Source organism: Aphelocoma coerulescens, chromosome 2 (assembly GCF_041296385.1).
Source record: "Aphelocoma coerulescens isolate FSJ_1873_10779 chromosome 2, UR_Acoe_1.0, whole genome shotgun sequence".
Classification (NCBI taxonomy): Eukaryota; Metazoa; Chordata; class Aves; order Passeriformes; family Corvidae; genus Aphelocoma; species Aphelocoma coerulescens.
In genome coordinates, this window is record NC_091015.1 from 155,118,023 (window position 1) to 155,141,856 (window position 23,834).

The 23,834-nt window shown below is 37.1% G+C and overlaps 1 protein-coding gene across 7 annotated transcripts in view; it reads left to right on the forward strand.

Annotated features, from left to right (window-relative positions):
- Positions 1 to 23,834, forward strand: part of COL14A1 (collagen type XIV alpha 1 chain) — a 115,161-nt gene that overhangs the window by 70,411 nt on the left and 20,916 nt on the right. For all 7 annotated transcript variants that reach the window (XM_069005391.1, XM_069005393.1, XM_069005392.1 and 4 more), the window contains 14 exons: positions 796 to 935; positions 2,134 to 2,257; positions 3,819 to 3,962; positions 5,894 to 6,058; positions 7,560 to 7,598; positions 7,813 to 7,951; positions 10,218 to 10,360; positions 11,176 to 11,285; positions 12,502 to 12,660; positions 16,637 to 16,714; positions 16,997 to 17,083; positions 21,833 to 21,886; positions 22,288 to 22,383; positions 23,649 to 23,702. In XM_069005391.1, the coding sequence (XP_068861492.1) occupies positions 796 to 935; positions 2,134 to 2,257; positions 3,819 to 3,962; positions 5,894 to 6,058; positions 7,560 to 7,598; positions 7,813 to 7,951; positions 10,218 to 10,360; positions 11,176 to 11,285; positions 12,502 to 12,660; positions 16,637 to 16,714; positions 16,997 to 17,083; positions 21,833 to 21,886; positions 22,288 to 22,383; positions 23,649 to 23,702 (1,532 nt within the window). The remainder of the gene's footprint in view (positions 1 to 795; positions 936 to 2,133; positions 2,258 to 3,818; positions 3,963 to 5,893; positions 6,059 to 7,559; positions 7,599 to 7,812; positions 7,952 to 10,217; positions 10,361 to 11,175; positions 11,286 to 12,501; positions 12,661 to 16,636; positions 16,715 to 16,996; positions 17,084 to 21,832; positions 21,887 to 22,287; positions 22,384 to 23,648; positions 23,703 to 23,834) is intronic.

A 23,834-nucleotide genomic window follows, 5' to 3' on the forward strand; every position in this document is an offset into this window, starting at 1 on the left:
AGAACTGCATAGGAGCAGATGATGAGAATTTGTTGTTGTCCAAGGAGTAATCAACAGAAAATGAAAAATACAGGTTTTTATTTTCTTGTCCTATTCTCTGGATTTAGATTAACATTTTTCTTCAAGATGAAATGTGTTGAAAAACATAACTTTGCTTTGAGACACTTTGCTTCTGACCTCAAGCAATAGACTTGGATTTCTGTGAAGTGCTGAAGGTTCCCAGTTCCCAGGAAAGAGTGAGCACCTTGTGTGAGCAAATGTAGAGGTCTTGCAGGCCTTTTTGCATAAGAACATGCTGGAATGAGATGGGTGAAACTTGCATTGCTCCTACATAGTGCAGTTGAAGTGCATTAGACATTAGACACTGCAGGCCTTTGGGCAACTTTTTAAATGGAATAGTCTCCCAGTGAGAACCTCCACAGTTGAAATTTTCTCATCTTGCTTACTGTGTCTTGCCAGGAGTCTGGCATTGTATAAGCTCATATGTGATTTTACTTTAAAAAAAGTAAATTTACTTCTGTTTATAAAAATAGAAATGATTAGCCAGACTTTAAAGAACCATTGAAGTGTATTCTGTGATAGGATCTATCAGTGCAGACAATTCTCCCTTGCAGAGCTCAGCTGGCTCTACACCTGCACTGAAGTCAATGCCAGCAGGTCTGTTGGCTGAAGCATAATGAGCTGACATTAAACAAGGGCTTTTCATGATGGTTGCATTTTCTTAAATGATTTATGAGGTTTCATGAGGAGTTGAGGCACTGCTGTAATTCCAAAATTCTTGCTTTTCTTCTTCAGTGTGCAAAGCAGCCAAAGCTGATCTGGCATTCCTGGTGGATGGGTCGTGGAGTATTGGAGATGACAATTTCAATAAGATAATTAACTTCCTCTATAGCACTGTGGGAGCTTTGGATAAGATTGGTCCTGATGGAACACAGGTAATCAGCATGTACAGACATGGAGGGCGCATGGAGTTGACAGGGTATTTTAGACTAGACCAGAAGTGAAATGAATCAAGAAGTAACTGACATCATTTCACAGTTCCTGTGAAAATATAAACTGCTCTAGGTCAGTATCTTTTTTTCAATATCTTTTTATGCACACCGTATGTTAAAATTTACAATATAAATTTTGGTAGCATGAAGGCTACATATCATTTCAGTCTCCTCTAATTCTAATGATATTTAAGTTTCTTAATTCTTTTGGTACTCACTGTAGTGAGTTTATAGGTTTATTTATAAATAAGCTAAAAATTGCATTGAAAAGAAAAATTAAAGGTTCTGTTATTTTAAACCACACACTCTACAAAATCTACAGTGCTTGAAATAAAATTTACGATGATGGCTCCATTTATGTATTTGTTTAGAGAGATGCTCCAGAACAGATTATTGGCAAATATGTTACTGTTTTAAGTGTTACCTGTATAATATGTGGTTTGGGATCTCATTGGAAACTAATTTGAACTTGTCCAAACCCTGAAGAATACTGTTTCTTGCTATACAGCTATTTTTCCAGAATATAGTTAATGGTGCTTCAGAAAATTTGTCACAAGTTTAAACATAAGAGCTCCTTTTAAACCAGGGGCACCACTTACAGAATATGAAGTTCAATATATGCTTTGTGAGTTGTAGGGGTTTAGTGTACAGTATTGTAATACAGGGTCTTAATTCATGTAGTGTCATATTTGACAGAGGCAATATTTCAAAATATGTTCCTGAATTTTCTATTACTTGCTTCAGTCTTGCTCCCTAGCTTAAGTTACTTATGTGCAGTTATTAATTTGTGGAGACTGAATTAAGTCCCAGCAGTTCTGAGTATGAATAACTGTACACGTGTGAGCAGCTGTAACCAGGATTTTGCTTTTGGGCTTGATTGAGAGTGCTTCTGCCAAAGTGGGTATTACTTTTCTCATCCTGTTTGCTGCAAAATGAAACCAGAAAGTGTTAGATGGTTGCCAAGGTTGCAGAGAGTAAAATTAAACTTTATTAGTGAAAGCTTTCTTAAAGAGAAAAAAAAAAATCTGTCTTCAATTTAAAGATGAAGCAAAGTTACAAGATAAATCCTTGCTTTATATGGTCAGATTCACTTACTTTTTGCTTACACAGTGGGTGGTACTTCTATCTTCTATGTTCACAGGTGGCAATAATTCAGTACAGTGATGATCCCAGGACAGAATTTAAATTGAATGCATACAAAACAAAAGAAACTCTTCTTGAAGCTATTCAGCAAATAGCCTACAAAGGAGGAAACACAAAAACAGGTGAGAGAAGTCGTGATTGTAATGCAGATTTTCTCCTTGCTACTCTGTGCAGTATTTCTTTCCCATTTGCTAAGTGGTTTAATTAATCACTGCCAAACCTGTGAGAACATGGTATCTCCACACTGGAGATGAAATGTGAGCTCTGAAATTAGGAAATCTTTGTAATCTGTAGTTTATACACTTCAGCCCCTACTGCAGCATATTCACCCACTGACCAACAGTGATAACAAGGATATGGGAAGCAGGGAGAGGAGCAAGGGGGCCAAAAGCAAATAAATTTGGGGGTAGTGGAAGGTGGAATGGGGAGTAATATGAAATCAGCTTTGCAAGCGGGCAGAAAATTGAGAAAGTGGAGAGAGTGGGAGGGAGCTTGCAGAGCCTGTAGAAAACTGGAGAGAGTGCAAGGTCTGTTTGATCATAAGCTAGGACAGTTAATCCTCTGTGGGATGTTTAAGATTGGGATGGGGAAAGATGTCTCCTAGCTGAATGAGGCTGCATTTTAATTAATCCGTTAAGATAGCTTTCTGATACAAAAAAAATTACAGATGACAGCTGAAAGGGTTAAAATCTGTTTTAGTTGGAAACCATATGTTTTATTATTTTCAGACTGCACAGAAATTTCTTGCAGCTGTTGCATTGCACCCAGACTCAGCATTATCAAAATAATTTTCCATTTACTACAACGGCACTCTCAGTTGTTAATGTAGACAGTGCCCTACAGTCCAGAAAAGGAAAGTTTTGTTATCTCTAACCCAGCCAGCAGCTGAATACCACACAGCACTTACCCACTGCCTGCCCCACCCCTGGTGGGATGAGGAAGAAAATCAGAAAAGGGTAAAACCTGTGGGCTGAGACAACAACAGTTTCATGATTGAAATAAAGCACTATATAATGATAATAATAGTAATTAAAAGGGATATAACAAATAAAGGGAGAGAAACCCCAGGAAAAGCAGGTGATGCTCAGCACAGTTGCTCCCCCGACCGATGCCCAGTCCATCCCTGAGCAGGGATTGGCCTCTCTCTCCTGTCCAACTCCCCCAGTTTATATACTGGGCATGTCATTCTGTGTATGGAGTATCCCTTTGGCCAGTTCGGGTCAGTGGTCCTGTGTACACTCTCCTCTAGTCTTCTTGTGCAGCTGCTCAGGAACAGAGCATGAGACACTGAAAAGTCCTTGACTCAGGGTAAGCACAGCTTAGCAACAACCAAAACATCATTATCAACATTAGCCTGCTACAGAGTCCAAAACTCAGCACTGTACCAGTGACTCAGAAGAAAATTAGGTCTATCCCAGCTGAAACCAGAACACCCTCACAAATCACGTTCACGATCTTCACCTTCTGGATTGAAAAATGGATGGCTGAAGCCATCAGAACTTGAAACGTTAAAGTCAAAATCAAACTTTTCTAAATCTTGATTTTAGTAACCTCAGAATGAACTAATTGACAGACTAGTCAGGACACAATGGATTTATCTTTTTATATATGTCTAACACATGATATGAGAAGCTGGTAGAAATCAGATTTATATTACACTCAATGTCAATTTTTGTGTTACAGGCAGAGCCATTAAACACGCACGAGAAATCTTGTTTACAGGGGAGGCAGGCATGAGAAGGGGCATTCCAAAGGTTTTGGTTGTCATTACTGATGGACGATCACAGGATGATGTGAACAAAGTCTCCAGAGAAATGCAACTAGATGGTAAAATGTGTAGTTTTTAAAACAATTCACATTTTCTTTTCTTCTCGTTAATTACATCTACGTAAGTGTGGGCATGAGGTAAGGATAACTTTTACTCCAGATTTTCGATTTTAAAGAAAACAGCAATTTCTGAGAAAGACAGAATATCCCTAGGATATGACTAAATTCTGGATATTTTTGGTCATTAATGGAATTATTTTTCATTTTGGCAGCAGTGCTAAAATCTTGTAGCAGTCAATGGAATTGTTCCCAGAATGAAGAAGTTGGGAAATATGATCCTGAGAATCTGTGTTGTCATCTATGAAGTGTAGTTTTGTGGTTATGAGCAAATTGAACTATTTTGTTTTCTACACAAGAAGTCCTTTGAAAATGCTTACACTGATTCTGACCTGCTCTCATGTTACACTAATTACTTCTAGGAATTTTTTTAAGGCTTCAGTTTTAGGGCTTTAAGCAGCTGCACCATGTTGTGTGTCTAAGAACTGGATTACTTGTTGTAGAAGTTTGTATCAAAACGCAAAGGGCACAGTGGGCCACCTGGGGCAAAACTAAAGGATGGAAGAAAAAAGCTATCTTCCTCTAAATGTGAGGTGACTAAGGAGAAATTACATTTGTGCCTTTTATTTGCTTTTAGCTTTGACAACTATGAAGTTCCCAGAGTATTTCACTGATTTCTGAAACCAAACATAATCATCCAGCTTGGCTGTGTCCTTGTTTTGTTGCTAGATGCTGAGTGTAGTGGCTTCATAAATAAAGCATATGACAAAATAGTGGGCTTGCATAACTTATTTTAAGTAGCAGTCAAGAAAACCGTGTATTTATGAATAAATTGGAGTTTGTGTCTAAGCTGAACAAAAAACGTCCATGTCTCAGGTAAGTCTTGCAGTTGCATTATCAGCTACTAGACTGGGAATGACCTCCAGAGAAGATGGTACTTTGTGAGGGTTCGGTTGCTGGGATGTGGCACGACTTCCCCTCTCCCATTTCCTCTGGAGTGGGCTGTACAATGAGGCTGCAGATAGATTGGAGCAGGTACTGATGGGCATCTGTGATAGACACTGGCACAAAGAGGTGCTGATCTTGAATGAGACATGAAGATATTTTTATAATGTATTAAGTCAAAGTTTTGTTATGCTAAAAGCTCTGCAGAAGGTGATGAATGCCCCTGATCCTCATTCAAACTTAAACATAATATTGCTTGACAGGAGTAAATTTGTGACTGAGCCATGCTAGAACAGTCTATCCATTAACTATATTCAGACTGATGTAGAGAGGTCTTTCCCTTCATCTCTTATGGAAAGGAAAACTTACAGCTCTTTTGTTGCTCCTGAAACATTCAGGATACAGTTTCCATTTCATTTAAACCTTTTAAGCCAGGCCCAAATTTTGAAAAATATTCATGCTAAATATATAGAACAGATTCAACCAGTGCAGTTAAGTTGCTGATGAAATGAGAATGCATTTATTTCAGTGTTCACTCGTGGGGCAGCAGTGGCTTGAAATCCTATATATAGCAACACATGGCACAGAAAAAATCTGTAAAGGACCTACAGGAAATTAATTTCTCTACTTTGTATTTATTATGTACTTGGATATTTTTGTGTAATACAGTATAACATTAAATTAGAAAAGCATTTAAATGTATGCTAAAACTTTAAACTACTGAGTAGTCATATATCTTCAAGAAAATGCTTAAGGTTTAACTTTAATTAACTAATTAATCATAAATAGCAAGAAGAAATATTTCACAGAGATTGTATTACCTTTATTTTAGATTACATAAGTGAATTTTCTTGTGCTATAGGATAATAATAAAATGTCCACATTTGTGTTTAATCAGGAAAGGAGCCAGTACAAATATAGTTGTGTTCATATTGTATTACCACTCTCTAAATGAATGACTCACAAGAGTGTTCTTTTTTGTCTTACAGGTTTTAGCTTTTTTGCTATTGGAGTGGCTGATGCTGACTATTCAGAGTTAGTTAATATTGGCAGCAAGCCCAGTGAAAGACATGTCTTCTTTGTGGATGACTTTGATGCCTTTACAAAGATTGAAGATGAGCTGATCACTTTTGTTTGTGAAACTGCATCAGCAAGTTAGCCATTTTGATTTATGTTTGTTTCTAAAATAACTGCTAAATACTGGGGGGGTTGTAACTATCAATTTTCAATTAAGACATATTCTTGATATTTTTAATAAAATTTACTGCTGATATTATAATTCTAATGTTATTTCTGCAGAAGATTAAGGAAATGAAGGTGTTGTGACTTCAAAATAATTAATGGTTGTTCGCTAAAAAGCCAGAATACAGCCATTGGTTGTCAAAAACTCATTTCAGATGATGTTGACATTTCAGAATCATAAAAGTTAATTATATTTTATTTTCTAGGCTGCTTGACCCCTCTGTAAGAGTGCCACTAGCTACATTCATTCTTACTCAAGTCACATGGTTAATTTATTAATAGACATCCAATCATTAATGTTTGTATTATGAGAGAAAGTAGACGAGTTCTAACCTAAGCAAAAGAATAAAACACACTCAAGAAAAAGTGTGAGAAAGCCACACTTCAGTCTCTTTATGAAAATTAAGCGATAGATATTCCAGAGCAACACCTAAATGATTATAGGTCAGGAATTCACATGCTTTTAGGTGGGTGCCCACAATGTGTTTCCTTGTGTATAAACCAGGAAGCAGGCACTGTGTGAATCATTTGTGATTGTGAGGAGTCCTTGTGCACAGGACTGTGAGTTAATGTGAGACTGAGTTACCAGAGCTGGTAAGCAAAAATAATGTTGCTTGTGAACCACCTGAGATTCTGACTGTGAGCTCTGCTTTCAGTGGTAGAGAGAATGTTGAACATTGACAGAACTCAGCAGTAACATTTATTGGTCACTTGTGCTTGTTTTCTAAAAGTGATCTTCAAATGTGAGTATCCTGGGATGCCATATTTCGTTGACATGCTGCTTTATGCTTATTGATTTCCCAGGGCACCTTCCCTGAAAGATACTAGTAAGCTTTCTTCCCTGCCAAAAGAAACATATAAACCAGATTTACAGGTATTTAAAATGTGAGCACACATCTTAAGTTCTGTTCTGGTCTCTCTTGCTCATGAAAACTATTGTGGAATTTGAAAAGGTACAGAGAATGTCACCTGCAATACTTGAACTTGAGAGGGGTTAGAAAACAGAGAATTAGGGAACACTTGGTTAAACCCCAATATAAGACATACTTTATTTTATGCAGCAGGCTGTGAATTTGTTACTTTTTTTTCCAAAAATTTGAAATTTCTGAAGGGGTTGTGAAGACAGGTTTATAAGGAAGATTAGAGAAATTAACAGACAAGAAATCCATAAAAAGATGTTATATGGAGCACACAGCTATGTATCCCTTAATATCTTTGCTACAACTCTTGGGGATCCTGAGAGACATCAACAGAATGAAGTAGAAAGTGGCCAGGTTTGCATGTCCTTCCTAACCAGCATCTCCTTTTGCTGCTCTTAGGGACAGAGTGATGAGTTTAGGGCTGAGTGCATGATTGTTCCGACTCAGTGGGACATCTCTTGTAGTCTTAAATATATATTTTCTTATTTTCCAGCCTGCCCACTGGTAGTTAAAGATGGCAATAATTTTGCAGGTACAGTATTTTTCCGTTCCTTCTTGTTTATGATTTATGGAATCGCTTTCATTGCATTATTTTCACAATATTAGGCAAATTTCCCTTCATGCTAACAGGTATTAAACATATGGAGAATGAAACTCTTTGATACAGTTGGATTTGTCTTTTTTTTGGTCTCCCCTAAAGCAGTATTAATTTAAATTAATAAAATATATATTTTGATATCTTCCAGGATTTAAAATGATGGAAATGTTTGGTTTGGTTGAAAAGGAGTTTTCAGCTGTGGAAGGGGTTTCCATGGAACCTGGTACATTTAATGTTTTCCCATGTTATAGACTGCACAAGGATGCTCTGGTGTCCCAGCCAACCAAGTATGTATTCACATATAAATACTCCCAAAACACATGGAGATAATTTTCTAGTGCAGGCAATTATTTATTTCAGGGACTAGTATTTTTAAGTCAGAAGAGCAGAGGTGCTAGTGTATATCTGTGTTATACTGATGAATAGGAAGAGTGTTTGGTGTTCTGTGCCCTCAGTCAGTTTAATTCAAAAATTAGCAATTGTAGGTAAAAGCAGGTAAGCCCACTGGCTATTTTGGGTTTCCCATGAGCCAGTTTCAGTCTTGTGTCTGTGTAACACCTGGCAATTTCACGCAGGCCTATGTTTGGGCAAATTCCAGTCTGCAGGAGTCTGTGAGAGGTGCCTCTGGAATGCAAGTTGAAGTGTCATGGAGTTCAGCATGTCCTTGAAGCAGAGGTCAGAATGAGAACCTGCTTCAACTGTCCTCAGTCACTTTCACTGCAGTCTGTGTCCAGCCATTGGTTACAAAGGAAGATTATCCCCTTGTGTTGAAGTGGGTCTGTGTGAACCCCATCTAGTACCTTCCTGGGAGGCCAGACATTTCAGTCACAAGGACTGTATCTTGGGAGGGTTATGGAAGAGACAATGAAGAACCCCTTGACTGAACTTTTATAGTCGTTCCACAGAGAGGAAGTGATGAAACTCTGTTTCTTCTGTGAACAATGTCTATGTTGTGTTGGCTTCCTCTCAGTCCAGACCCCCTCTTTGTATTAAGTGGCACCAGAGAGAAGCAGTGGCTTAGATGGATTACATATGGGAAGGTGTAACAAAAAATATTCTTTAGCTAGGATAATTAAGAAAGAAAAACAGTGGGAAATTGAAGGTTTATATTAGATAATATCAGAATGTGGGATTATGCTATTGTGTCCCAGTTGGAGCTATACTTCTTGGTGCTGTTTCACATTCTCCTTGTTTTGTTTCCTCCTGGGCCTAGATGGACTGACATGTCAGGGGATTAGTGTTTCTCACTTCTTTTTCCCCTTTCTGCTTCTTTCTAATTGGATCTGCTGCATTTATGTGCTATGCTCTAGCTGCCACCCCAGCCCAGTCTTACTGCTTCATTAGGCTTTCACTCCTTTTCACGGTTCAGAGAACACCTTTCTTTTGATGATCCACAGGTACGTCTGAAAAATACCACTTGACTTTGTCACCTCATCTGTGCTCTGAATGTCATTAATTTTATTCTCCTTTCTGAGCTCTGTATACCCAAACCATGTGTTTAATCCACCCTGCTTGTTGAATTGCCTTTCATTCCTGTACAATGGAAACACTGTAAAGGCCTTTTTCTTTTACCTATTGAGTTCCCTCTCTTTCTCTATGGGCAATGGGCAGTGTAACATCACATTTGAGCATCTACTGACACTGTGCAGAATATACTGATACCATGTTTAACTCCCTTTTCAGCATGATTCGTATCTATACATCTTCTATGTGCCAGAAACACTTAAGAAGGAATGGGTCATGTTTGGGGAAAATAAATTGTTTGAATAGCTCTTGAGACTTCTTTCAGATCCCCTTACTGTCATTTTAAGGAATCAGAATAATTAATATTTAACATACAGTCAGTTATCTCAGACACTTGTTGAAATGTTTCACTTTGGGATTTGACAACAAAAGGTTAAATCAAATTGGAAGTAAGAAATAGTGAATTTTTGGAAATGACATAAAATAACATACTTCTTTTATATCATAAACTTCCTCTCTCTTCTGCAAAAATTTTGGGAAACCAGATTTTATTTCAGTATATGATCTGTTCTGACTTCACTTTCTTTTGTATTGGCTTTGAAATCTATAAACTCCATCTCTATATTTTGTAAAGATTCCTATAACAGTCTGTCACTCCTAATTTTAATCCATTTATAATGGTTTAAAGGACATGTCTATTGAGACTGGTCTTCCAAGCAATTTCCATTTTCATTGTCTCTTAAATCAGACAGTTGCAAAGGTCTTGAGAGTGGCTGCTGTTTGTTAAAAGCTTTAAATATAATTAATTTCAGCTTTACTTCCAACTGGCCTTGGATTTGATCTTCAAATAAAAAAAAAGTTAATTTTTAGAGTCAGATTTGTAAATTTCAAGGGAAACGATAACTTCTACTTTTTCCATAAGTATTCTTTTAGGCTCATCAAGTTGAGTAGATTTTATCCACTTATATCACTTCTCAGTCTTGATTTATCAGGAAATAGAGTAATAGAAAGCATGTCAAGCGAAATTCTGATGAGTAAATCACCAGATTTAATGTTGTTTGAGTTTCAAAGACATTATTTCTCTTCCAGGTATTTGCATCCTGAAGGTCTCCCTTCTGACTACACCATCACGTTTCTCTTTCGGATACTCCCTGACACACCTCAGGAGCCATTTGCTCTTTGGGAGATTTTAAATGAAGCATATGAACCACTGGTTGGAGTTATTTTAGATAGTATGTATTTTGTGTTTTATCAGTGATTTTAACTGTACAAATGATTCATTCTGTGTCTAGTTTTATTATTGCCAATGTTCCAATCTGCTACCAGAACAACCACCTGTATCTGGCACGGGATAATCTCTAATGCATGGTTTTTAGATTCAATTTAACTGAATTTAGAGTCAAATTTTGAGTTAACTGCTTTAAACTGGATTCTGAAGATCTGTACTAGATGTATTTGATGTGAGAGACACATCTGCTTTTAAAATTTCCAGTGCTTTGAATCTGATTCCAATAGACTCTGTCTTGATATAAGGCAGTGGTACTGGGAGCATATGCAGTGGCAATGCAGTCTGGTCAATAGCAGAGTCAGAACCACACACATGAACTCTTGATGGCTCTTCATTTCTACTCGGTTTTACTTTCACAATTGTGAAACAGGGATTATAATTTACAAGGTTTTACTGTTGAGAAGATGAAGATACTATGATAGCTGTGCTTCATAGCTGCCAGTTTGTCACCTTGAAATAGGTGGGAATGAGGCATTTAGCTGGCTTGAGGAAGTGTTTTTCTTGTCCAGCTCCCACAGAGAACTAATGGGAGAGTAGGACCAGGTGGACATGGGTGAGGCAGACTCAGAACTATTGGTTCATCCTTCCTGTCAAACCAGGAAAGAGCTTTTCTCTGATATAATTTGTTACTTCCAGGTCAGTATGTTGTTTATGAATGTGTTTTGCTAACATTTGAGTTGTTAAATGCAAATTGACTCTTTCAAATATTGTATTAGGTCTTTTCTTTAACCCAGAGCTCTTAATTTTGATCTCACACAGATGGTGGTAAAACTCTGACTTTCTTTAACTATGACTACAAAGGAGATTTTCAAACTGTGACTTTTGAAGGCCCTGAAATAAGGAAGATATTTTATGGGAGTTTTCATAAGGTTAGTAATGGCAATAGGGAAAAAAAGCACTCTGAATAAAGGCTTGGGAGTTTTTCATGTTTCAAAATCATCTTTCATGAGGTCAGCTGCTGCCAAAAAAAGTGCATTATGCATTACCTACCTTACTGTCATAAGTCTCTTTGCAGTATTAGATTAACATTAAACAAATCATAGTTTTTATCATGAAGCTGATGTGTTCAATTTTCATCTCATACTTTTTGCCTGTGTTTTGGAGTTCATTTAAAAATACTTGTCTAGAAAAGTAATTTAGAAATAAATCAGCTTTTCCTTTTAAGATTTAGATTGGCAGTGTCACTCAAAATAAAATGTCCAGAAAAAAAAATCCTTTTTTCATCAGAGTTGTAACTCTAAAATATATTTTAAGAGCTATGCCACATTGAACTTTCTTTTGCTATTTGAGAACTTAGGACATTCTTTCTGAAAGCAGATGAAGTAGTGCTGGGATTGTAGCACCTATTTGTTGTGGGGGTACTTTTGTCAAAGACTTTTTTCCCTGATGTTTGGATCTTTCCTAAACAAAACAAACAAACGAAAACCTTGAGAGTTTCTTTGTGACAGGACAGTTGTAGCTAGTCCTCCCTACTGGGAGTGTCTGCTGCATCAGTGAAGGACAACAGCGTGTGATCAAGGCAGAAGGAAAGAACTTGGTTGCTGTGCTCTGCTTTCTGTACTGCATTTGGTGTGATCTGATTCTTTCAGTGTAAAAACTTCACTATGACAGCTTTTGCTGTCAATGTATAATTTACAAACTAAATTTTACTGCTTAGTTTTGGCTCTTGCACGTGGCTGGCTATAATGGCTGTTATGGTGAAATTCAATGCTCTCTACAAGGAATGACCACACAAATCAAGGGTTCTGTGGGATCTGAGTGGTATATGAACATTGTGTAGATCTTCTGTTGGGACAAATTATTTACTTACTGAATAAATTATGTAAGTTGCCAATTTCTTTGCAGATGTTCCAGAATTAGAAAAATAAACTAAATTCATTAAACAGATTACAATCATAAAATAATTCAGGTTGGAAGGGACCTCTAGAGGTCATCTAGTTTATTTGCTTTGGAGTGTTCTTTGAGTTTCATTAGAAAACATGGAGTTAGGAGCTCATTTCAAAAAATGCCCCCCTTTTCCCAAGGAAAGAACAGATATATCCCATATGCTCCTTTGTATGTTACAGCATCTTCTCTTTTGCTTAGTTGCATGTTGTTATCAGCAAGACCACGGCCAAGATAATTATTGACTGCAAGCAAGTGGGCGAGAAGACCATTAATGCAGCGGGGAATATTAGTTCTGATGGCATAGAAGTGCTGGGGAGGATGGTGAGATCCAGAGGACCAAGAGACAATTCTGCACCAGTGAGTGGAACAATAACAGTTCTTTCAAACATTTAAAATGGCCTAAAAAACAACTGCATGGGATCTTTGCAGTTAGTTTTAACTTGAAGCCAAGTGAATTCATATTTTAAATAATAAGGTCCCAACATTTCAGAAATTCTGCAAAAGCCTGCAGTAGTTGTCAACTTGGACAAAATCTATTTTTTATTATTTTGATAAATGAAATCATAAGATCATCATTGTTGAAATTTTATTCTCAAACACATATGTAAACACAGTTGATATATTTGATATGACTTGTGTTCCAAATTTAATTACATAGAGTAATACAATGTATAACTCCTTTGCCTGGAGTTATTTAAACTTTGTTTTTTTAAATATTTTGTATTTATTCCCCATGTCTGTTATTCTCTCTGATTCTTTGTTTGCCCCTTAACCCACTGTCCACTAAAAAATTGAACTGGTTTGGCACATATGATCCCAAAAAGCTCCCATCTTAGTATACCTAGCTCTTTTATAATATAAGACATTTTAAGTGTGAAAGATCTTCCCCCTCCCCCACTTTAAGTGCTCATTCGTTCCTCTGAAATTATTCTTCTAGAAGCAGTAATTGATTATTCTTTTTGCAGGACAACCAATGAGAGTCTTTCCACTTTGTTTTGTCTGGAGGGTTTTGACTTTTTTGGTGTGTAGTAGTGTTTGGTAATTTTCTTTGAACTTTTTTGACCTTCGAATGAGTTTAGCAGAGAATGTGAACCTTGAACCAAGGCCTGATTTGAATAGGAATGAGATCTCAAATATGTATATACTTGTTAATTTATGAAAATACTCTTGTTTAGTAAAAAATAAGCCCTCAGAATATGTCTCTGTACAAAAAAAAAAAGAGCTTTTAGGACTCAAACTGATGGATAATAATTATATGAAGCCTGTAAAGACAATTACACAGAGAAACCTTTGTAGTCACATGCCAACAGAAACAGAAAAAGACAGACTTAGGAAATCTTGGAATCAGAGAAGGCTTTGTAAAGAAGTAGAAAGAAATGTGTCTTTTGTCAGAACCTAGGAATCTATACTTCAGAAAATTCAGACTTCCCACTCACTGAAATATTTGATTTTGTTCAAATGAACTGTAAAGTTGACATAAGATTAGAAATGTGTAGATGAAGATGAAAGTTCTTTAGTAGTGTTAAGCCATCTTTGAGTATTACCACAAGCACCAAATTAGAAACAAATCAAGAAAGCACCCAAATATCATCCTCTAAAGTCTCCATTCTGCACAATTTATTTATATTGAGTAGTACTTCTGTGAATAGTCACATTTAAGACATGAACGAGTTGGTTTCCTACTCCAAAGTTTGGAGAACATCAAAGGAATCTAGTAGGAGGCAGGATAGAGGTTCTCAGAACAGCTGCTATATTAGTAGGTCTCTTAGTTTTAGAGATGCTTATTACATAACATAAAAGTAAGCCGGCAGTTACTTCAGAATAAAATTGTGGATGTTCTGTTCTGTGTTCACATTGAACAGTTTAGCATTCTCAGAATGTTTTTAGTGTATTTTAAAAATAAATCAATACAGTGTAGTCATTTGGATTTTGCCAGACATTTCAATTTTGAGGCAATATAATTGTACGAGGGTTTTTTTGCCATCAGTGCATACAGTGTGCAATGGTAAAATGAACAGGCAGAAATAGATAGATAGATAGATAGATAGATAGATAGATAGATAGATAGATAGATAGATAGAACAAAAAGGGGATTAGGCTCAAGGTGCCTAACCCTTTTAACATTCTTGAATGAATCATCTGAGGATTAGATTGTAGCCAGAGCAATGAAACCTGATTGGGACCCTAATGAAACGTCCAACTTTAAAACATTATCTACAATTCACAGACTTTCTCTTTATTGATGTTTCCTCCTCTTTGAACTTTAATTTGTTTAATTTGTTTAATTTGTTTGTTAATAGTTTTGTTTAACGTGCGCTGCTGTTGAGAAACATTTGCAGAGCTGTAGCTTGGTTAGATGAGGACTTTTCCACCTTACTGATTCTGCTTGCAGGGCTGGATATCTAGAAAGCAAAATTACTATGAATGCAGAGAGTTATGAATAAATGTTTAACAGTAGCAAAGAAAGCTTTGTTTTGGGTTTTAGCTTGAGTCAGAGCAACCCACATAATATTTTTTAAAAAGAATACTGAATCATCCAGCATTTGGTTGATGAATACAGCATTTCAGAAAATGTCTGTTTGCTCTTTAATTTACACCAACATACTTTATTGCTATGGATGTCCAGATTGCCTAGTCCAGAGAAAATGAATGCATGTACATGCCCGTGAAGGACTGTATAAATTTTGCCAGTGCTGTCAGCCTTCCATTGTTCAGGATAACAGAATAGCATGGGATGGACTGGGTTATGGAAGAAAATGGCAATACAACTTAAGTTCTGAACCTAAGCTGCTCTCTGCACAACCAGCTCAGGTGTTGCTGCACCCCATTTCCAGGATGTCTGATTGTCTTAAGTGCAATATCATGCAAATGCTCAGGTATTCTGTGTCCCAGAGCAGTGTGTGCATGCACTTTCATTTGCTGCTGCACTCAAGCTAGTGAGGCTTCCTGGAGTTAGGATCTTAGGGATGTGTAGCAAGGAGGGAGGCATCTAAGTGGCTCCACGTGGAGCCAGCTTCCATTTGACAGAGACATGGACACAGACTTGCTGGACTCAGGGCGAGTCTCTGTGGAGCCAAACCCAGAGTCCAAAAGCTGCCTTCATGCTGCACTTCAGCTGTCTGAGCTGTTTAGCATGGTGCCAGCTCATTGTATCTGCACCTGTAGTACAGCAAATCTAGAAACCAGCTAATCTGCTGGCAGGTGAGAAGAATGTCTATTTTTATGAAAGTATGCCTTTATTTAAAATATAATAATTGACTTTTATAAAAAAAAAAATGATGCAAAACCAAAGGTGCACATATGTGCACATTTTAACAGCTTTAGAAGCAATGCAGTTTTAAGAAAAATTTTAAATTCATTCCTCTGCTCTTATCGCAAAATAATACCCCTGAAAATAATGGGAACAAACCCAGAGTTCTATCTCTAGCAGTTCATTGAATATTTTAACATGTGGGGTTAATTTAATGGGATGTTCTGTTCCATACCACTCTCTATTCAATATGCACATAAACAAGGCATGGAAAAAGAATAGAAATAGTAACAGAAGAAAGCTTCAACTCTCTAGACCCCTTTGTTCAGTCAAGGCTGTAAAGGAGTTAATTTGTTTTACCATTGGGTCCTACTTAGTATATTGTTTCTGAGTATGTAGCAACCCCTATTTTTAGCTAATGTGTGTGTTCTTGCAGATTAAGTTCTTGTCCAAACCATGTTCCCAGACCTGTGATGGGAATTTTCTTTTCTGGCCAATGTTGTCATGTGTTGAGCAAGCTTTTCCCCGTTCTTAAGCTATCGTTGCCTGGGGATAATACGGGTAAGAGAGGGCATATTCTAAAGTAAAATTAAACTGGAAAAAAAGAGAAATATTATTTGTGGCTCAGCTCCAGTATAAGTAATAGTCTACAGAAGACCTTGTCCCAGATAAAATCTGAACAGCAGACCAGAGGGTTAAGAGGAATTATTCAGAGAAGCTGAGCTCTCTTTCGCTTGACTCTTTATGTCTTCTTTGCTATAAAAAGACATTGGAAGGCACCATTGGGCAAAATAAGGAATTTAAACAAGGAGTGGGGGATAATTCAACAAATGCATGCAGCATTTAACCTTGAACAACTTTGCTCAATTAACGTAATGTCTGATAGTTCAGATGAGTTGGTTAGATACACATTTGGTAAAAGCAGTGGATTTGCCATTTAAGTGAGGTATTTGTGGCTTGCTGCTCAAAGTCAAAAGCCTTTGTCTAATCTGAGTGCTTGAATCAAGGTGGCTTTGCTTGCTCCGTTTTGCACTGATCTTACACCTAACACTCATACTGTACATCACCCTTGTTTTGAAACAGCTGCAGTTACAGATGTTTGACATTATTTGTGCTACCTCATGGGCCAATCGAGACAAATGCTGTGAACTTCCTGGCTTGGTAAGAAACCTCTTTCAATAACTGTAGAATTTACCTTTTGTTTTCTACTTCATTGAGACAAATGTTTTATTGGAAATGGCTGCTTAAAAGTTTTCAAAAAAGCCCAGCTCTGCTTGGATTACTTGTCCTATTGAAAGTCAATAAGATGTATTTTTCTAAATCAAGTAGGTGCTTTTGAGTACTATAACTTAGACTTTACTAAGTACTGTATCTTAGATTGATAAAATACCCAACATTTGAAGTTCTGGACATCATTCTTCTCCTATCTTAATCTTTTCATAGAGAGATGAGGAAAATTGCCCTGCCCTTCCTCATGCTTGTTCCTGTTCAGAAGCCAATAAGGGTCCCCTTGGACCTCCTGGACCACCGGTAAGGTTTTATTCAGCTTTGCAGTGAACTGTACCAAATGGTCCACTGGCCACCTGTACTCCAAAACGTGAATATACTGCCATTGTATAACTGATAAGGTTAAATTATGCTTTCAAGTGTTGCTAAAGAGATAAAATATATTCAATTGATATCAAAGATGCTATACATTATGTAAAGAGGTATTATGCTGAAGCAGTTGTGGTATTTTTTAGACCTGGAACCCTTTTACCTGTCTGTAGCATTAGATATGTCACAGGTAGTGCCATTTATTTTCAAATTTTTAATCATCTGCTATCTGTCTACTCTAGCACGTGTTCATTAAATGTAGCTTGGAGTTTAGATTTCAGAAATGCTCCATTTAAAGTATTCATATCAATTAAGGATATGGAGCATGACAATGCCACTTGTGTAGTACGTGATGAAAGAAGACTTTTCTGTCTTAAAAGCCCTACCTAAGTATGGTATTTATTGGAAAGTAGAATGGAAATACAGGTTCTTCTGAGAGTTCTTAGAGGCAGAGAGTTATCCAAGAGCAATGAAGGGAAGAGAGAATGAAATAATCTGCTTTTGTGGAAAGTAGAATTTCATTTTTTTTAAATTTTCCAGTGAATGATGAAATGTACACTGTTACAACTTTTACATATGCTTAGTGGTGGTATTTTAATGGCACTCATTAAGAGTTTGCTTTGTAGATGTAAAGTAAGTCTATATTTAAGTTCTTTGTGTAACCAGTGGAACTAGATAGTCTCTTGTAGAAGACAGTTATTTAACTTTTCTTCCATGTCACTGTGGTATCTTAGATGGATCCTTTCTCCTTATTGGCGTGTGGAAACTCAGACAATGAATTAGACCAGACAATGGAGATACAGGCCACTAAATTTTGAGAACTCAATCTTGCATCCCAAGTCTGATTTTTATCAATTTAGAAAAGTCACAGGCTCTGTTTGCAGTGGTTCATTATTGGTTTGGTTTAACAAGAATCCTGACTGGGATATTTGTAGAATGATCATGTGTTTTTGCTGTTACAATTAGATAAATCTAATCGGCATTTTAGGGCTGCCTGCTAACTGAGTTTGAGATGAGGCTCTCTTGCAAAAAATTTGAACTGTGTATATTTCTGCTCATACTGTGTCCTGGATGCTCCAAGGCATGTTGTTAAACGAAGGAGTCAGGGAAGAAAGTAAAGGAAAATGGTTTTAGTGTTAAAGTACACAAATTACATGAGATATATATTTAACAACACAATTGACTTGCACATAAGGCATTCACATAGTAGGTCCTAGCAGCCATTAATCCTATTGACAAGTCAGAGTTCAGTCTTTCTGCAAGAACTGTTCTTTAAGCCCTAGTACAAAAACCTGGAAAGAAATTCAAGAGGAAATTCACTGAAGAGCTGCATCTTAAGCAAGGAGAAATTATTCTGTTCTCCGATTTGAATATAGGTTATAAATCAAGTATTGATTACAGTTTTAATTTCCATATTTTAGCATCCGGTTTGTGTTCTTTAAAAAAGACAATGGGATAATTCACATGAAAATGTCACTTAAATTGAGTAGTTTGACCACATATCACAGTAAAATTAAAAGTGTTTGAAAATTATTTGACTGGAAGGATGCGTATTACTACAGTTCAAAAGATACATGGATCAGGAATTGCTAAGGCTTAACCCAGCAGTAAAATAATGTACTTCTATATATTACATTTAGGATTAACAGTGTTTTGAATAGCATACTGCCAGGCAAGAGGAAGCTTAAAATCAAGCAGAAAAATCACTGCCAAGGCAGGCAAATATGTGATTCTGGAACTCAGCCTGTTAAAAGTGCTGCTTTTTTGCCAGACAGTTAGATGGCATAACTCTGCAAAAAAAAAAGAAATCCAAGGCCTACAAAAAAGCAGAGCAAAAGAATAAAGTCAGTGTTCATCTCTGCGCCAACCAAAAGTCAGAAAGTCACATGTGCTGTGTCTGGTCAGGAGTGCTCCAAGTCATTAAAATGTCATGTGACTTTTCTCCAAGCCAAGGATTCTTCTGTTTAAGAGATCAGGATCCTACCGTGTAGCCAGTTTTAGACATCAGGCTAAAAAAACTCCAAATAAAATGCTTCCATTTGTTTGGGATAGTAACTCCAGAAAGGATTTTTAATGTTTAAGAAAATGCATCACTTCGGGTAAGACAAAGTGTTGTTTAGAGTTAAGATTATCTGGCAATTTTCCTCATGGAATACTGTTTTTATGGCTTCATCTTTGGCAGAATTTGATCCTGCTGTCTGAAGTTCCCCACACTAAGTAAAAACAAGATATCACTGAAAACTAATGCCTGCATTTGAAAGGAATGCTGCAGAATTGAAGAACGTGAAGGAGACAAAAATATTGAAGGATTGTAGAAGTTTAATTGCAAAAATTATCTTTCTGTGCTTCATAGGTTTTGAATATTAGAAAGAAATAAGAAGGTGTCTTGATAACAGCTGATTAAGACACGTTTGTGGGGGAAAGCACTGGCTACTAAGATGTTATTCAAAATAAGGGAAGAAGGCATAACATGAATTTTTGGCTAGAAAAAGAAGAAGCACAAAAAAGAAAAATTTGAAATTAGTCACACAAGCTTAGCAGTGCTGGGGAATAACCACCAAAACAAATTTATGAGAAAAATGAGAGGGCCTCTTCTGATGTTTTCGTCTTAAATAAATGCTGTTCTGGAAATTGTGCTTTTACCCAGCAGGGTTACTGGGTTCAAAACATGGACTAGTGTGCCAACTCCAGCATGAATCTGAAAGCATATGATTTAATGGCTCAGCATCAGGCTATTTTTAAGTATATATTCTTACAAAAATGCAGTCTGTTTCTGAGAACAAAATGGGAGAAAACTGTGATTTTGTTTATGTTAAAAAGTTGCAGTTATTGTGCTGAGGAATTTTTGTCTCAGAGTTAGGAGTAAGGCAGAGGAAGGACAAAGGACAGTGGGTGGGAATGCAGAGTATCTGGAATTTTGCAACTGGCAATTGGAACTTGGTTCCTTGGAGAACATGGGATGAGATTTTTGGTTCAGAGCTGGCCATGGTGGAAAGGGTCATGGCCATAGAGCTGTGGGATGGAAGTGAGAAGACTGAGGGAGCTGGGAGAGGTAGTGGAAAACTGTTCCGTGATCACACATGCGAAGACCATGTCATGATACCTTCACTAAAGAGCAGCAGTGCTCTGGCATTTCCAGACATTTCTGTTATTGGCATTCGTATTTAAAGCCTCATAGATACTGCATATAAGCCCATTTTCTATTTTTATATCTTTATTTAACTGCTGTTATTTTTGTGAGTACTTATTGTAGCCCCTAAAGAGTCCTATTCAGTTACGTTGTCTAGTTGTACAAGGTCCTTTCTGAGTACAAAGATGGGCACAATACCTGTAAAGCTCATATTCCAAGAGATTATGCAATATAGTCAGGTGGGGGAAGAGGGAAACTGATATTAGAAAAAAAAATATTTATGCTGTCCTAGAACAGAAAGCACATGTAGATGTTTTTGCAAAACACATTCATGGCAGCCATCCATAGATATATGGTACTCCAGTGTCTCAGATGATAGTAACAAAAAAGGCAACAGTTGGTTAATAAATGATGAGCAGATGTAGGCATTGCTGAAGAAAGCAAAAAGAGAAAAATGTGCAAAAGAGCATTTTACCTAAGAATAGCTCCACATTAAACCATGGTGTAGGTCAAGTAGACTCTGGAGTTGTCCTTGGCGAAAACTATTCCTGAGTCATTAGAATCACAGAGTTATAGAACTGTTTATGGTGGAAAAGACCTTGAAGATGATCGAATCCAGCCATTAACCCAGCACTGCCATGTCTGTCACTAAACCATGTCCCCAAGTGCCACATCTATATGTTTTTTAAACACCTCCAGGGATGGTGACTCCACCGCTGCCCTGGGCAGCCTGTTCAAAAGCTTGACAACCCTTTCTGTGAAGAAAGTTTTCCTTATATCCTATCTAAACCTCCCCTGGTTCAACTTGAGGCCATTTCCTCTGATCCTGTCACTTACTACACCTGGGAGAAGAGACCGACCCCCCCACCTGGCTACAGCCTCCTTTCCAGGAGTTGTAGAGCGTGATAAGCCCTCCCCTGAGCCTCCAGGCTAAACACTCCCAACTCCCTCAGCTGCTTCACATCAGACCTGTGCTCCAGTCCCTTCACCAGCTCCGTTGCCCTTCTCTGGACTCGTTCAAGCCCCTCAATGTCCTTTTTGTAGTGAGAGGCCCAGAACTGGACACAGGATTTGAGGTGTGGCCTCACCAGTGCTGAGTACAGGGGAATGGTCACTGCCCTGGTCCTGCTGGCCACACTGTTTCTGATACAATGCTCTTGACCTTTTTGGAAACTCAAAAATGTGACTTTTCTGGAAACTTTAATAATCTGATTTTGGTGAGAACAGACAGATGTGCAGGAGGTTTCAGCAACTGGATGGGAACCCGTGACTACATTTCCATCCATATTGTAGCTTTCATTGTTATTTTGATTCTTACGTAGTGTGCATTCTTGGCTCTAAAAAGTAGTCACATCTGTGTTTAAATCTGTTCCTGTGTATGGCCACACTTAAGTGTGTTCTCAGTTTAATTACTCCAGTGGAAGGATATCGACAGGATATTTACTGATTCTTGAATGCTGATTCAGGAACAGGAAGAATCTGTTTGGGCTTCTCTGGATTTCACTTGTTTGAGAGTTTTGGTTTTCAGTGAGTCCCGTGCTTGTGCTTTACAGGGTGGTCCAGGTGTTAGAGGTGCCAAAGGTCATCGTGGTGATCCAGGTCCAAAGGTACTTTGTACACCAACCTACATTTGACAGATGCACAGGTTCTTGGTTTATCTCTGCTGCATGGAAACCTTGAAATGAATTCCAGATTGTCTCTGGTGTTTTTGAGGAAAAAGCATAGTGAAATGTCATTGGCATTTGCTGTGGCTTTTTTCAAAACAAGTACTTGTCCTGTATATTCCTTGATAAAAGATATAAAATCCAGGATGCTGCTTTCACAGCATAAATCATCCTTTTTTTTAGTATTTATAAAGAAACCAGACAGTTTTAAATTGAACCCTAACTGCTCAATCACGTTAACTCATATTTCAGATGTTTTTGAGTCTATTGGTATTTAATTCTTCAAACAGAAGCTGCCTTTGTCCATATGATAAGAGTTTAACTTATGTCCTGTGCTACTTTAGGGACCAGATGGACCTCGAGGTGAAATTGGTGTTCCTGGACCTCAAGGACCTCCAGGACCACAAGGACCCAGTGGACTTTCTATTCAAGGGCTTCCAGTGAGACTTAAGAAATCAATAGGGTTTTTTCTGTGATCTTTTAAACAGCAAATAGCTTAGTTTATTAAATGACACCTGAACAGATTGAAATAGCTTTTGGTGTTGTGATCAGAATCTGAATTCAATATTGGAGGTGAAATCACAGATGTGGGCTTGACCTAAAGTGAATGTGGGTTCAAAGCCAACATTTCTGGTTTTTTATTTTGATCTGAATTTTTAGTCAGCTGAAAGTATTTGATTGCAGGTTGAATATGACCTGGGTATTAACATTCAAGCCTGGAGTCAAGTGAAAATAAATTGCAGTGGGGGGTGTGACATGGCACCAGACCAAAAAGTTAATATTTTATCTTATATTGGTTGTGGTACTGCTCATTGCAGATCAGTTCTGACTTGAAAGGTGTACGCAAGTAAGAACACCATATTCTCTGCCAAAATTAAGCAATAGTATTTATTACATTATAAAATCCATCATCAGAGGAAGTGATTAGGCCTGGAGTTTTCAAGGCTGTTGTGAAATAAGTCACGGAATTTCATCATAAAGAAGCATTGTTAGAATAATGAACCTTGTTTCATACACCCCTCCAGTAGATGGGTACAGACAAGCCTAGAAAAGTAGTAATAGATATATTTTTCTGCTAGATTTTTTTCAAAAATTACTACATTACAATACAATTTCATCTTTTTTCCAGTCTATATGATACAGTTGTACAATAAAATGGTTTACCAAAGCTGTATATTCTTGATGATGTTGTCATCAGAGAATAATACAAATACTTTTATTATAAGAGCAGTTATTTCATAGAGAAATTTTTTCTTTATAAAAGTTAAAGTTAGTTTATTATCTAGAAAAGTATATGTTTTTTCACACATATGTACCATAGAAACATGTCTAGTTTCCATAAAAAACCCTTTTTTTCACCATTATTGGAGATTCTGCTGAGGCCTGAAGTGAAACAAATTCCTTTGAAGAGAAAAAGAAAATAGCTATCTTTTTTTTTTTTTTTTTTTTTTTTTGGTAACAAAATGGTTATAGTTTTGTCAGGTTACTTATGAAATCTTTTAAAATGGGTTTTATTTTCTATATTTATAACTTCTACATTTGCATTTTTGCAAATAAGGGTCTCTATGTTTGCTTTCAGTAGAAAGAATAGTCTATTTTCTTATTGGTTGCTTTGTTGTTTTTTTTTAAAGAAGCTGAAGGGAACTATTAGAAATACAAAAGTAACCAGATATTTGGTTTACTATGTGTGATTCTTTATCTGCAGGGGCCACCAGGTGAAAAGGGAGAGAAGGGAGATCTTGGTTTTCCTGGCCTGCAGGTATTCCCTATTGTATAACCTGTCACTAAGTTTGAATGTTGAATTGACATTATTGTGAATTTAGGGCACATATTCCAAACCATTGAGAAATGTGTTGTCGGGGTGAATTTGAACAGGGATTTATAAAAGAGG